The sequence below is a fragment of the Moschus berezovskii genome, chromosome 14 (assembly GCF_049115385.1).
Source record: "Moschus berezovskii isolate FMDL1 chromosome 14, NW_MosBer_1.0, whole genome shotgun sequence".
NCBI lineage: Eukaryota > Metazoa > Chordata > Mammalia > Artiodactyla > Moschidae > Moschus > Moschus berezovskii.
The window spans coordinates 68,253,113-68,266,879 of NC_142473.1; the positions used below are offsets into that span (position 1 = coordinate 68,253,113).

At 36.6% G+C, this 13,767-nt stretch overlaps 1 protein-coding gene across 6 annotated transcripts in view; it reads left to right on the forward strand.

Annotated features, from left to right (window-relative positions):
• Nucleotides 1–11,180, forward strand: part of HIPK3 (homeodomain interacting protein kinase 3) — a 90,128-nt gene extending 78,948 nt beyond the window's left edge. For 2 of the 6 annotated variants that reach the window (XM_055423795.2, XM_055423796.2), the window contains exons 9-17: nucleotides 2,331–2,452; nucleotides 2,693–2,820; nucleotides 2,912–3,073; nucleotides 3,232–3,294; nucleotides 3,591–3,890; nucleotides 4,320–4,460; nucleotides 6,234–6,469; nucleotides 6,757–6,884; nucleotides 7,255–11,180. In XM_055423795.2, coding sequence (XP_055279770.2) covers nucleotides 2,331–2,452; nucleotides 2,693–2,820; nucleotides 2,912–3,073; nucleotides 3,232–3,294; nucleotides 3,591–3,890; nucleotides 4,320–4,460; nucleotides 6,234–6,469; nucleotides 6,757–6,884; nucleotides 7,255–7,731 — 1,757 coding nt within the window. In that variant the 3' untranslated portion in view covers nucleotides 7,732–11,180. The remainder of the gene's footprint in view (nucleotides 1–2,330; nucleotides 2,453–2,692; nucleotides 2,821–2,911; nucleotides 3,074–3,231; nucleotides 3,295–3,590; nucleotides 3,891–4,319; nucleotides 4,461–6,233; nucleotides 6,470–6,756; nucleotides 6,885–7,254) is intronic. The other 4 variants (XM_055423797.2, XM_055423800.2, XM_055423798.2 and 1 more) reach the window with 4 other exon arrangements.
• Nucleotides 11,181–13,767: the final 2,587 nt, after the last annotated feature.

A 13,767-nucleotide genomic window follows, 5' to 3' on the forward strand; every position in this document is an offset into this window, starting at 1 on the left:
TGTACTTTGCATATAAGTTAAATAAGCAGGGTGACAATATACAGCCTTGACGTACTCCTTTTCCTATTTGGAACCAGTCTGTTCCATATCCAGTTCGAACTGTTGCTTCCTGACCTGCATACAGATTTCTCAAGAGGCAGGTCAGGTGGTCTGGTATTCCCATCTCTTTCAGAATTTTCCACAGTTTATTGTGATCCACACAGTCAAAGGCTTTGGCATAGTCAATGAAGCAGAAATATATGTTTTTCTGGAACTCTTTTGCTTTCTCCATGATCCAACGGATGTTGGCAATTTGATCTCTGGTGCCTCTGCCTTTTCTAAAACCTGCTTGAACATTTGGAAGTTCACGGTTCACGTATTGCTGAAGCCTGGCTTGGAGAATTTTGAGCATGACTTTACTAGCGTGTGAGATGAGTGCAATTGTGTGGTAGTTTGAGCATTCTTTGGCATTGGAATGAAGACTGAGCTTTTCCAGTCCTGTGGCCACTGCTGAGTTTTCCAAATTTGCTGTATTTTAGATGTATAGATGTAGTATGTAGGTATAGCTAAATAGGTACCACATCCCTAATATTGTGCTGTTTTTATGTACAGAAGACTTAGACAAGCTTTTACTTAACATATCTGAGTATAGGTTGTATATAGTGAACAAGCATTTCACATTACTTCATGATCTGAAAAGCTAGTTAATTCATCCCTTCTGGATGAAAACTGCTATTTCAGAATCAAATAGATTCCAGCAAAATTCTCCTCTGTTGTACTAGAATAGACTTTGAGCTCTTTGTGTCATGCTTTCCAGATATCAAGCCAATCTAATCATTAAAGTTTTAGCTTATAACCGTACAGAACATTGGAATTTTAACCTACTTTTGAATTTGATTTTAAAAAAAGATTCGACCTCTTGAGAGATTGGAGAATTCTTCTCATCTTAAGGCTTTGATTATGAGGAGAATTTAAGAGCAACCTGATTTTGGGGGGATGGGATTTAAGAATTCGCTCTGTGATTTCATCCATATCAAAGTGAATTCTGCTTTTTTCTCTGATGAGATTCTCTATTGCTGCAATATATCTACACAGCCTGGGTGTACTTATATTCCATTTCTTGGAGAATTTGCTGTTCAAGACATGCTTTTTGGAAAGGGTAAGAAGGTCAGTTTTAAAAAATAACTCATAGATCTTTGTTAAACTTAATTCACATTTAGCTCTTTAGGTGGAGCTCAGAGGGTAGAGCACCCTTAGCAGTAGGATAAAAGGCTCTGAAGAACATAAACACAATAAAATTAACTTCCTTAGAATTATCAGTTACTGTGTATTCATGCAATAAAGAATGTAAGGTTATTTTTCAATAGGAAAAGAAAGCAATTGTTTTGTTTTTAAATGGCTGATCACCCAAGATCACTTTTATCCAAAAACTAATTATCTTTAAATAATCTGCCAGCCCATATTGAAAGTAAATGCCACAACAGACCGAAATTATGAAATAGTGAATTTATTTTAGTAGCTGAGCTCCCTACTATCCTATCTCGTTAGTTAAAGTTTTTAGTTGAGTAACACTTCTTTACTCTTTTAAAGTTTAGTACTGTGGGTCTTAATGTTTGCAAGGTGCTCTTGCAATGCATGACAGACATACTAACATTAACAGTCTTAGCCTGGGTAGTAATCCTGCCTCTAATTTTCTTAGAGGGTAAGCAGAATAGAATGGATTGTGTTTCTCCTGGGGTTCCAATAGCTCACCACTAGAAATAATAGTAAATTAAATCACAATGATCAAAGCTGAGTTACATGATCATATTAGGCAGAAAAGTTTACTTTTTGCTTTTCCTTAGGAGATTGAAATGAGTGTGCCATCCTGAATTTTATTGACTCCTGTAAACTGTCATGGCCATCGAAGCTGTGATACAGTCCCCCTTTGGTGACTCAGGTGTGAGATCCTATTACAGTTTTAAAGAAGAGAATACCAAGCACAGCTTGAAGTTTGTACAAAAAGATGAACATTTACCTGCTAGAGGATAAGGATTTTGAGTCAGGCTCATCTTTTTGTGTCTTAGCAATGGCAGAACTTTTAAAAAAGGAAAATAAAGTATAATAGCAAACTTTAAAAGGAATGAGAAATTTAAAAAACAATAAATGATTCAACTTTATGTATTGTAAAATAGAGTAGCTTTATAACAATTTTTGGAATGATGTACCACAAGGTAGATAGAGTATTATACAGGGGATTTTTTATAATCCTAATAAGAATTTTAGCAATTCATAAATTTATAAGAGTTTTGTAAGTTAACTCAGAGAGAAGTTTTTCTTTTATTTGAAAACTATTCTTTTCTATTTCATAGGTATTCCTGCGACACATGGTAAACCCACTAGTTATTCAATAAGGGTAGATAATACAGTTCCCCTTGTAACTCAGGCCCCAGCCGTGCAGCCACTACAGATCCGACCAGGAGTTCTTTCTCAGGTTGGTGATAATAATTCATTATTTTTGTGTATGTACTGTCCTTCTCAAAATCAAGTAGAGGCCTTAATCCATTGGTTAAAATACATAGGCTTGTGCTGTTGTAAATAATGAAAATGACCTAGACAGGAATTCTGTCCTTGCAGATTATTGAGTTTAACTTTTGTAATTATTAGGTGATAGTTACTTTGAGTTACTTGTAACATACTAGTTTTGCTTTTGGTTTTGTTGTTTTTGCTGCAGCAGACATGGTCTGGTAGGACGCAGCAGATGTTGATCCCTGCCTGGCAGCAGGTAACACCCCTGGCTCCTGCTACTACTGCATTAGCTTCTGAGGGTGTGGCTGGGTCACAGAGGCTTGGAGACTGGGGGTAAGTTAAAAACAATAATACTTCTTTGTAAATCGTTTGCAAAATACATACGGTAACGTAGGGATTCATTTTTTCTAAATTTTCTTCGCAGGAAAATGATTTCACACAGCAATCATTATAGCTCAGTGATGCCACAACCTCTTCTAACTAATCAGATCACTTTATCGGCCCCTCAGCCAATTAGTGTGGGCATTGCACATGTTGTTTGGCCTCAGCCAGCCACTACCAAGAAAAATAAACTGTGCCAGAACAGGTTGGTATTGATATTTTAACTTTTCCTCTGCATTTTGAAAATGAATCATTAAAATAAATTTTGCATGCACACCAAAGGGTCACCCTGTTGTATTCAAAATGACATCTTTGATAGATTTGCTACAAATACTAAGCCAAGCTCCCTTCTCAATTTCTCAGAGGTATTTTGGTAAAACTAATGGAATGGGAGCCAGGAAGAGAGGAAATAAATGCTTTCAGTTGGTAAGATTGTCTTTATTGCCCTTTTGATTTATTATCTACCTATAATGTTAGACAATTGTAGACACTCAGATATCACATTTACCAAAAAAAAAAAAGGCCATTAGAATATAAGTAAATGCAGTCTACACTCGTTTCTAGAGATTTTATATCACAAACTCATGATCTGTGTGTCAGTGTGTCATATACATAATCTTGAACAAGTGAAGGTTCGTATTGTTACTTATAACACGGTATCTTAGAAAAATGTCATGTATATATTTGATTATAGAAATGACACATTATTCCTTTGATTGCAGGAGTAATTCATTGCAGAATACCAATATCCCACAATCAGCATTTATTTCCCCAAAGACAGTAACTGGGAAAGATGTCGAGGAAGTAAGTTGTATAGAAACACAGGACAATCGTAACTCAGAAGGAGAGGCAAGAAATTGTTCTGACACGTCTGTCAGGCAGGACTCTGATTCATCAGTTTCAGATAAACAGCGGCAAACCATCATCATTGCTGACTCCCCGAGTCCTGCAGTGAGCGTGATCACCATCAGCAGTGACACCGATGAGGAAGAGACGTCCTCACAGAGGCATTCACTCCGAGAGTAAGTGCTGAAAACAGATTCCTGCGTTTTTGCGACGTTCTTAAATAATGATGATGGTATCCTCTGCTGTGGTGGAAAAATCCTTTGTGATTTATTATTGTCTGTTCATGTCCTTTGGAGTAAACTTCCTGAATAGTATTTAGCACGATTGAAAACGAAAGTCGCTTAGTCGTGTCCGACTCTTTGCGACCCCATGAACTATACAGTCCATGAAATTCTCCAGGCCAGAATACTGGAGTGGGTAGCCATTCTCTTCTCCAGGGGATCTTCCCGACCCAGGAGTCAAACTGGGGTCTCCTGCATTGCAGGTGGATTCTTTACCAGCTGAACTACCAGGGAAGCCCATTTAGCATGATTACTATTTTTCCTGTATTTACGAGCTTCGGATTTTTATCCACGTAGGTCTTTCTCCTCTTCCCTCCTCACTAGATGTAAAGGTAATCTGGACTGTGAAGCTTGCCAGAGCACTTTGAACATTGATCGGATGTGTTCATTAAGTAGTCCAGATAGTACTCTGAGCACCAGCTCCTCGGGGCAGTCCAGCCCATCCCCTTGCAAGAGACCGAACAGGTAAAGGAATTTTAGCAGCAGTGTATTATAAACATTAAGTCTACTAAAAAGCCTATGTTTTCTTTTGTTGTTGTTTAAATTAGTAAGTACCTGCCAGTTTACCACAGTGACTCTCTCTTGTTCATAAGTTTTGAACTAGATCACCTTTTTATAAACTCATGTTTTAAGTAGGAATTTTCTTTATTATTACAGAACAGATCTAAATGAAAAATTGAGGTTCTAATAAATGGTTTTTAAAAAATCATTTGTGTTTGAAAGGGTAAAAAAGTTACATCCTCAGCTCTAGCTCCACAAACTACCATTGTAACTTAAATTTAGAATAAGAACATATACGTTAGCAATACAAAAAGGAATGTTTTACATTATATAAAGTAATGACCCACTGTCAGAGTATTTACTGTGATTTTTTTCTCTCTTAGTGATTGATTTGCCTGGTTTTATCTGTATTTCCTTTCGGCCAGGGATATGCATTGCCACTGAAGTAGTGAATGACTCCTAACCTGCATGATGTACTATCTCATTAAGAGATGAGCTATAAAAATTTCAGTGAAATACGTTTGATTTCCGCTCAACATTCTTTTTATAGTGGAAAATTTTTTCAGTCCTAATTTTTTTTTTCCTTAGGAAATATGGTTTTTAATACTTATAGCCAAATCTCTGTGGAAAATATAAAATAGTATTAACATATCATCTTCTTATAAATTGTTTATAATGTGATTTGCAAGTTGATACTATGCATTTGTTGTTGTTTAGTTGCTAAGTCGTGTCCAACTCTTTTTGTGACTCCCATGGACTATATAGCCCACCAGGCTTCTCTGTCCTTGGCATTTCCCAGGCAAGAATACTGGAGTGGGTTTCCATTTTCTTCTCCAGGGGATATACCTGACCCAGGGATTGAACCCGCATCTCCTGCTTTGGCAGGCTGATTCTTTACCACTGAGACACCTGGGAAGCCCCATGAAAAGTGTGTGTGTGTGTGTGTGTGTGTGTGTGTGTGTGTGTTCGTGTTCTTTACCACTGAGCCACCTGGGAAGCCCCATGAGAAGTGTGTGTGTGTATGCACGCGTGTATCACACACACATATGATATAAAAATATATATAAGTAAAATATACATATTAAAAATATGCTTCAAATTTTAAGTATGAAATGAATGGTTAAAACAGAATAAATGCAATAAAAATCCCAAGGTGAGAGAGTGGGCCAGGGCCCAAGAATCAGGACGAGAAGAGAAATTTGGGCTCTGGGTGGTTAGGCTTTCAGAGAGGTAGGAAAGGCCTTTCAAATAACTGGTTAGTTAAAAAAAACCCAAATTATCACTAAGTTATTAGTGATTATTCTAATATTTCAATATTATTAATAATTCTAATTTATTAGAATTTGATCTCAAATATCCAAGTTGCCTGCTTATGTGTTTGTACATTTCATTTCAGTTGTCCAGAACAGTACTTTTGTAGTATTTTGATGAAATCTTCTGTAATTTATAATATGGAGTTTTATGAACTGCTACTGAGAATCAAGTGAAAAGAGACAGGAGGGAAAATTAAATGCCAAGAGGGTGTTCCTAAAGAGACAGAATTAGTGTTAGCAGTCCAAATAGAGAATTAATGTGAGAGTCTAGGGAATCTGTGAAAAATGTGTTTGGGGTAAAGAAGAAGTTATAATTAGGTATGAAATAGTTTAATAAGATCTTACCAATTTGGTGGAGTTTGGAAATTATTTAACTTTAGATTTAAGGTTGAAAAACATTGTTGGTACAAATATTTTCTTTTAGTATGTCAGATGAAGAACAAGAAAGTGGTTGTGATACTGTGGATGGCTCTCCAACATCAGACTCTTCGGGACATGACAGTCCATTTGCAGAGAGCAGTTTTGTGGAGGACACTCATCAAAATGCAGAATTGGTAACTTCTACTGACACAGAAACCAAACCAGCTGTTTGTACTGTTGTGGTGCCACCAATGGGACTAGAAAATGGATTAAATGCCGATGAGCATATGGCAAACACAGGTAAACTGAGTCCCCTCTATTTCCCTGATTGTCCCTTAAAAGGTCTTAATTTGGGAACATCAGAACCAAAAGTCGTCATCTCTGAATTTCTGACTTGTCACTCCCAAATCTGTTGTACAAAAGAAATACTTTCTAATATTATCCAGTGCTTGGAAACTAGGAGATATTTACTTTTTATTTAATTTTAAGGTTCTCAAATCATTGTTGTATAAAATATCTAAAGACCTTTCATAATTTTTATATAAGAAGGAAAAAGAACCTACTCTCTAATATTTTGTTGTTGCCAGATTCTATATGCCAGCCATTAATAAAAGGACGATCTGCCCCTGGAAGATTAAACCAGCCTTCCACAGTTGGTAATCGTCAGCAAAAATTGACATCAGCATTCCAGCAGCAGCATTTGAATTTTAGTCAGGTATGTTTGTGAATTTATGAGTCTTTGGGATTCAAATTCAGAAGTTTTTTAATTGGGAGAAAAAGATTCTCAAACTGTATAAAATCTTAATAAACACTTCCATATATTCATTATTCCAAGTGACTGAAAAGTGATTGGCTTAGTAATAGGATAATTATCAGATTATCCATGGAACTTGAATTCTTTAGAAAGATTAGGTTCTTAGGTTTTCTTAAAGAGAGCCTGAGAGAATTCTTCTCTGTCCTTAATGTAAGCGAAGATCCGAGAGATCGCCTGTGGGTTTTTGGTCACTGTATCTTTTAATTTCCCTTTTTTTCTTCTTTGTGACTTATAAAATATGTGACTAGTCTTTTGTTTTGTTTTTGAATAGGTTCAGCACTTTGGGTCTGGGCATCAGGAGTGGAACGGAAACTTTGGACATCGAAGGCAGCAAGCTTATATCCCTACTAACGTTACCAGTAATCCTTTCACTCTTTCTCATGGAAGTCCTAATCACACAGCTGTACACGCCCATCTGGCTGCAAGTACGCACCTCGGAGGACAGCCTACTCTGCTTCCATACCCTTCATCAGCCACCCTCAGTAGTGCTGCACCAGTGGCCCACCTCTTAGCCTCTCCATGTAACTCAAGACCTATGTTACAGCATCCGACTTACAACATCTCCCATCCCAGTGGCATAGTTCACCAAGTCCCAGTGGGCATAAACCCCCGTCTGTTACCATCCCCAACCATTCATCAGACTCAGTACAAACCAATCTTCCCCCCACATTCTTACATTGCAGCATCACCTGCGTATACTGGATTTCCATTGAGTCCAACCAAACTCAGCCAGTATCCATATATGTGAAAACTCATGAGTATATTGAGGAAGCTCAATGATATAAACATTTGATTAAAAATAAAACATGGTATTTAATAAATATTAGCCATGGCACAAGAAAATTATTTTTGAATCATGTAGACTTGGGTGCAATTTAAACAACTTTGAGCTTTAAAAAAGAAACTCACTTTTAATGTGTTTTGCACATTTGGTATAACTTGTCTTTGGTCATGTTATCTTCTTATGTTGTAACTCTAGACAGGTGACTTATGGGAGCAGAAGTCCAGTTTTTGCTCCCGCTATTTTTTATAAAATTGCCTTCTAACTAGTGCAAGACACGTCCATATTTGGGAAGCCATTCTGTGTACAGACTTAGAGCAACAGATGCACATACGTCAGAATTACAGCATACAAGTGAATTGTATTATCTGTGTCTTAGTGTATAAATGTTGGGTCACTTACCTAAGAAATTGAGCTATTGTTCTTTACATTTGCATGTGTCTTTGCATGGGCAAAATGTTGCCTAGACTTTGCTCTTAAATGTTGTTCTAATAATCTCAGCTGCATTGTAAACCGTTCCCACACATAGTGCCTTAAATATTTGAGGTTGTTAATGTTATTACTATATATAAATGTTGAGGACTGCAGCACTTAAAAATTCAGACTTACTCTTTAGTTTCCTTTGATAGAGTAATGTTCATTTTTGGTTTTGTGTGGTATGATTTCAGGTTGTAGCTATTTTTCCTTACTAAGAGGGCAGCATGTTTGCAATAGCTGAATTCTGCTGTCTGACTTTTTCAGAATGATCTAGCTTCAAGAAAAGCAAGCAGGTAGTAGTGCTTAAGAAAAATTGATTCAGTATCTAATGAATAGTTGATATCTGTCACAACACAGCATTTTATATACTGTTAAGTGAAACTGCAATACAATCTAAGTTTATTTTGGGAGTGTTTGCTGTATAATTGGATTTAATAAAATGTTTAGAGATGCAGTAGGCATGACTTTGAGTAGGTAATGAAAGAAAATGCAAAATGCTCATTGATTCATGATGTGGTTTCATCCAAGCTTGGGCAAACCATGCAGTATTTAATAAATAGTAGCAGAATATTTACTATTGAAGCTTGAAAAGATGTGAGTTCTTTGTGTGCAATTTTTCATTTATGCATGTGAGAGGGTTTTTTTTTTTTTAGTATTTTTACATTGTAGTACTTGTTTTGCTTGTTGGTGGTGTTTGCTTATTTAATACATTCCGTCAGGGACAGAAATTACATGCTTTTTTTTCCTAGGAAGTATGTCTTGGGTTTTTCCCTCTTTATTCTTTACTTTTTTTTGGTGGTGGTGGTGGTTATGTTTAAATGAAGTTGCTTTTACAGCACCAAAGACTTAATCATCCATTTCCTATATAAAAGGTAGCTACTTTTTGCATAGACCTCAAGTATATTGTAGTGTAGAGGTGGAATTTAAAGGAAGGTATTAAACAGGCTGTGTTTTAGCTTATGGGCAAGTAATAAATTGTATCATTTATCTTGAATGTATCATAGATAAGCTGCTATATAACGATTGCCACTTCAGATAGCTGTGAAATTAGGTGATTAACTAGTTGTTATTTAGCCTTCTAATTTCTGTATAAGTCTAATTACATGAAATAGAAGTTGGGGTTTTGATTTTTTACTTGGCTTTTCTGTTTGGAGTGTCATTGTAACTACTGTATTGTAAATGATGGAAAATAATTGCGTATGTTATTTTGGGGGTGTGTTATTTGCATCAGTATTTTATCTCTATTAATGTTTGTGCTCATCACTGCATATAAAAAAACTTGGATGTATCAATGTAACTTAATTTTTTATTTTCATACTGGCATTGTAGACACTTGAGAAAGCTGTATCTTGCAGGCTTGACTTAACTTTTTTTCCTTAAAAATCTGGAATATAATCTTACACCATTTACTGGAAGAAACAGTACAAAGCATTTGAGTGTAAAACTCTCTAAATGTTTTGGATTTACAGCATTTCTTTGATAAATGAACTGCATACCACTAGTACAGATCTAGTACAGCGTTGACAATAAGCTAATAATAGATAAACTTTTCTTTACTCCATTAATACAAGCAGTGTTTTATTTAATAATCATCGATGAAATAAATGTGCCTGATATTAATTTTAAAAATTACAGTATTAGATCATAAAATAAAAACCAGCAGTACATTTTTAGTCACACTGAAAATGAAGGACTTAATTTTCCCCACAAGTTTCAGTGTTTTTAGTAATCAATTCTATGCATTTTATATAAATAGAAATATATATATATTACACATAAAAAGGAATAGCCTAAGATTAATTTAAAAGATTATTTACAGATGGCAAATTTATGGAGTCACTATTTAAGTAAACTTGCTGCCCTCCACAGCCTTCTAATTTTATTTATCTGGTCCAGCAGTTGACTGGTATCTGCTCGCTTGTTGGAGAAGAATCAGTGCTGGCAGCTCATGTTTAAGAAACACCAAGGGCAAAAGATTGATGTTTGTACCAGGTACGAAACTGGCACAATTTTCTTTTTGTTCAGGGCCGTGTTTACTACCCTGAAATGTCATATTTTCTGTATTTCAGTTCCAAGACTGTGATGTCTTGTTAAATTGACAGTAAATGATAAAATTCAGTGTTTTCATAGTATAACAGTCCTTTTTGATAAAGGTGTACCCGAGTTAAGTACACTGCTCTTAGCTGATTCTAATCATGGGCTTTTTAAAAAGGAAAAAAAAAAATTCCAAGATCCTGCTAAAATCTAAATTTAGCATATTGACAAAAGAATCTGGATTTATACCCTCTTTAAAACCTTTTTTTTTTAACCAGTTTTCTTTTGTGTTAATGCTTTCTTAAATAAAACACTGCATGAATTCCAAGTTGCATATTTGCATACTATTTTAATTTACAAATTGTTTTTTAATCAAATATCCTGGTATTTTGTTTCTTTTTCTTTCAGAGTGTTTAAGTATGTTACTGTAGTAGCAAAACTTTTTCATTTAAAAAATCTCTACTAATTCTAAAGTTGGTTTGTGTTGAGTAAAAGTTAAATCATACACTGCAAGGTGTAGGAAGATTTGTTTTAAAGAACCCAATGATATAGGTTTGATTACTAAGTTTGAGCTATTAACTGTTTAACAATTTTAGACTTGTGGCTTTCTTTCTTTGGTTTGTTTGTTTTTGCTTTTACTTCTATGCTACACTAGTTTGCCATGTAGCAATTGCACTGTGCAATATTACAATAAGGACTGGGAAAATTTTTATGGATGTAATGTCTATTACGGTTTGCGATAGTATTTCTCTCTAGTTCTCAGTGATTTAAATGTGACCAAGCCTTCTGTACTTTGTCACAAAAAGCGGGTTTTCCAGGTGACTATTTTGGTGAGTGTCAAAATAAGAATTTATGGTGTATTACTGTCGATTCACTTTGAATTAAAATATATATATTGCAGCAAACAGCTTGTTGACTTTTTTTCCACCCCAGTACTACTTCCAGAGTAGGGAAGGAAGAGGTTAGGAAGATTGAGTTACCCAACCTGTGAGACAGATATACAATTATCTTTATTATGTTAATGAAGAAATAGGTTCCAAATATCTAGGTAAGTTGCCCAAAGCCCAAGTGCTAATGAGTGGTGAATCTGAGATGTGAACAGGCTGCCTAACCCCTAACCGTAACCAAACTACCAAACTACTACTGTCTGGCAGTTTGTTTAAATTCTGAGGTAGTGTACCAGAGTACTGTAACCACAGGATAGTGTGTTAGTCACTCAGTCGTGTCTGACTGTTTGCAACCCCATGGACTGTAGCCCACCAGGCTCCTCTATCCATAGAATTCTCCAGGCAAGAATATGAGCGGGTAGCCATTCCCTTCTCCAGGGAATTTTCCTGACTCAGGGATCGAACTCGGATCTCCTGCATTGCAGGCAGATTTTTTTTTTTTTTTTTTACCATCTGAGCCACCAGGGAAGCCCAAAACACAAGATAACCAGGGCCCATTTTCCTTGAATATTTTTTGAGGTAAATGTTTCTGCTCAGTGTGCATGAGTGAAGAATATGGAACTCACATGTGTTTTTAAGACATAAAGCATGAGACTTCAAAGGGATGTGGTTGTAGTAAGCCAGTTTAGGTTGCCTTCAAATACCATCTTATACTTAAAAGTTTAGGTTTGGAGAAACATCGGTAGGAAAGTTTGTTGAGTGCCCCACCAGCACACACCAGTGAGAATACATCCTCTCAATCTCAGCAAACTTTACTTGACATATATGAGGTATCCACACTTTGTTTGTTACATGTTTGGTGTCTGGCTTCCTTTCATTCAACATTTTATTTCTAAGATTCATCCATGTTTATGTAGTTATGAGTCATTTATCCCCATTACTATGTAGGATTCATCTGTGTGCATATATAATCATTTATCTGTTTTGTTGATAGATATTTGTGTTGTTTTTACTTTTTGACTGTTAGGACTAGTGCTGCTACAAACAGTTTTGTTTGCGTCTTTGGCGAACACGTATGTATGCATTTCCTTTGAGCATATATGTAGGTGTGGAATTTCCTGGGTCACAGGGTGTACAGATGTTTTCCATTATTAGATACTGCCAACAGTATTTCAAAGCAGTTAATTTACACCCAACAACAGTGTATGAGTTCTAGTTACTTTACATCCTCACACACTGTATATAGTTTTTCTTTCAATTTAGTCATTCTTATGGCCATGAATTGTTAAAAATTACATGAACATCCTGATCCTGCGTGTAGGTAAAATCCAGATTTTGCAATTCACTTGCAGGTAAATTGGCTTCTTGAGAGTTAGGAAATATTCAGCTATTTAAATGGATTCATGTATGGATGTAAGAGTTGGACTATAAAGAAAGCTGAGTGCCAAAGAATTGATGCTTTTGAACTGTGGTGTTGGAGAAGACTCTTGGACTGCAAGGAGATCCAACCAGTCCATTCTAGAGGAGATCAATCCTGGGTGTTCATTGGAAGGACTGATGCTAAAACTGAAACTGCAATACTTTGGCCACCTCATGCGAAGAGTTGACTCACTGGAAAAGACTGATGCTGGGAGGGATTGGGGGCGGGAGGAGACAGGGACGACAGAGAATGAGATGGCTGGATGGCATCACCGATTCGATGGACATGAGTTTGAGTGAACTCCAGGAGTTGGTGATGGACAGGGAGGCCTAGCGTGCTGTGATTCATGGGGTCGCAAAGAGTCGGACATGACTGAGTGACTGAACTGAACTGAACTGTTGGAGAAGACTCTTGAGAGTCCCTTGGACTCCTAGGAGATCCAACCAGTCCATCCTAAAGGAAATCAGTCCTGGGTGTTAATTGGAAGGACTGATGTTGAAGCTAAACTCCAATATTTTGACCACCTAATGCAAAGAGCTGACTCATTTGAAAAGACCATGATGCTGGGAAAGATTGAAGGTGGGAGGAGAAAGGGACGACAGAAGATGAGATGGTTAGATGGCATCACTGACTCAATAGACATGAGTTTGGGTAAACTCCTGGAGTTGGTGATGGACAGGGAGGCCTGGTGTGCTGCTGTCCATGGGATCACAAAGAGTCGGACACGACTGAGCGACTGAACTGAACTAAGGATTATAAAATATTCCTAAAGAGATTTAAAAATTCTTTGAGCAACACATGTAAAACATTAAGCCAGTACCTAGCACATAGCAGTGCCTGTCACATGGCAGGTATGTCATGAGTCATTCAGTAATAATCTGTGAAGCGTCTACCATTTCCCAGCATTCTATGCTAGGGATATGTCAGTGGACAAAGCAGAAGATTCTTTTGCTCTTACAGATCTTTCCTTTTGTGGGAGAGAGAGATTTAAAGTAAGTTTAGTTAGGCTAAGCAGAATGAAGAAAATAGAGTAACCTGGTTAAGTGACTAGAGGGTGTGTGTCAGGGAATGCCTCAGTGAGAAGATGACATTTGAATTGTGGCAAGAAGAATGCTATCAGCCATGTGAGGGAAAAGTTTCTGGCAGAGAGACCAGCAAATACAAAGGTGCTAAGCGGGAATAAGA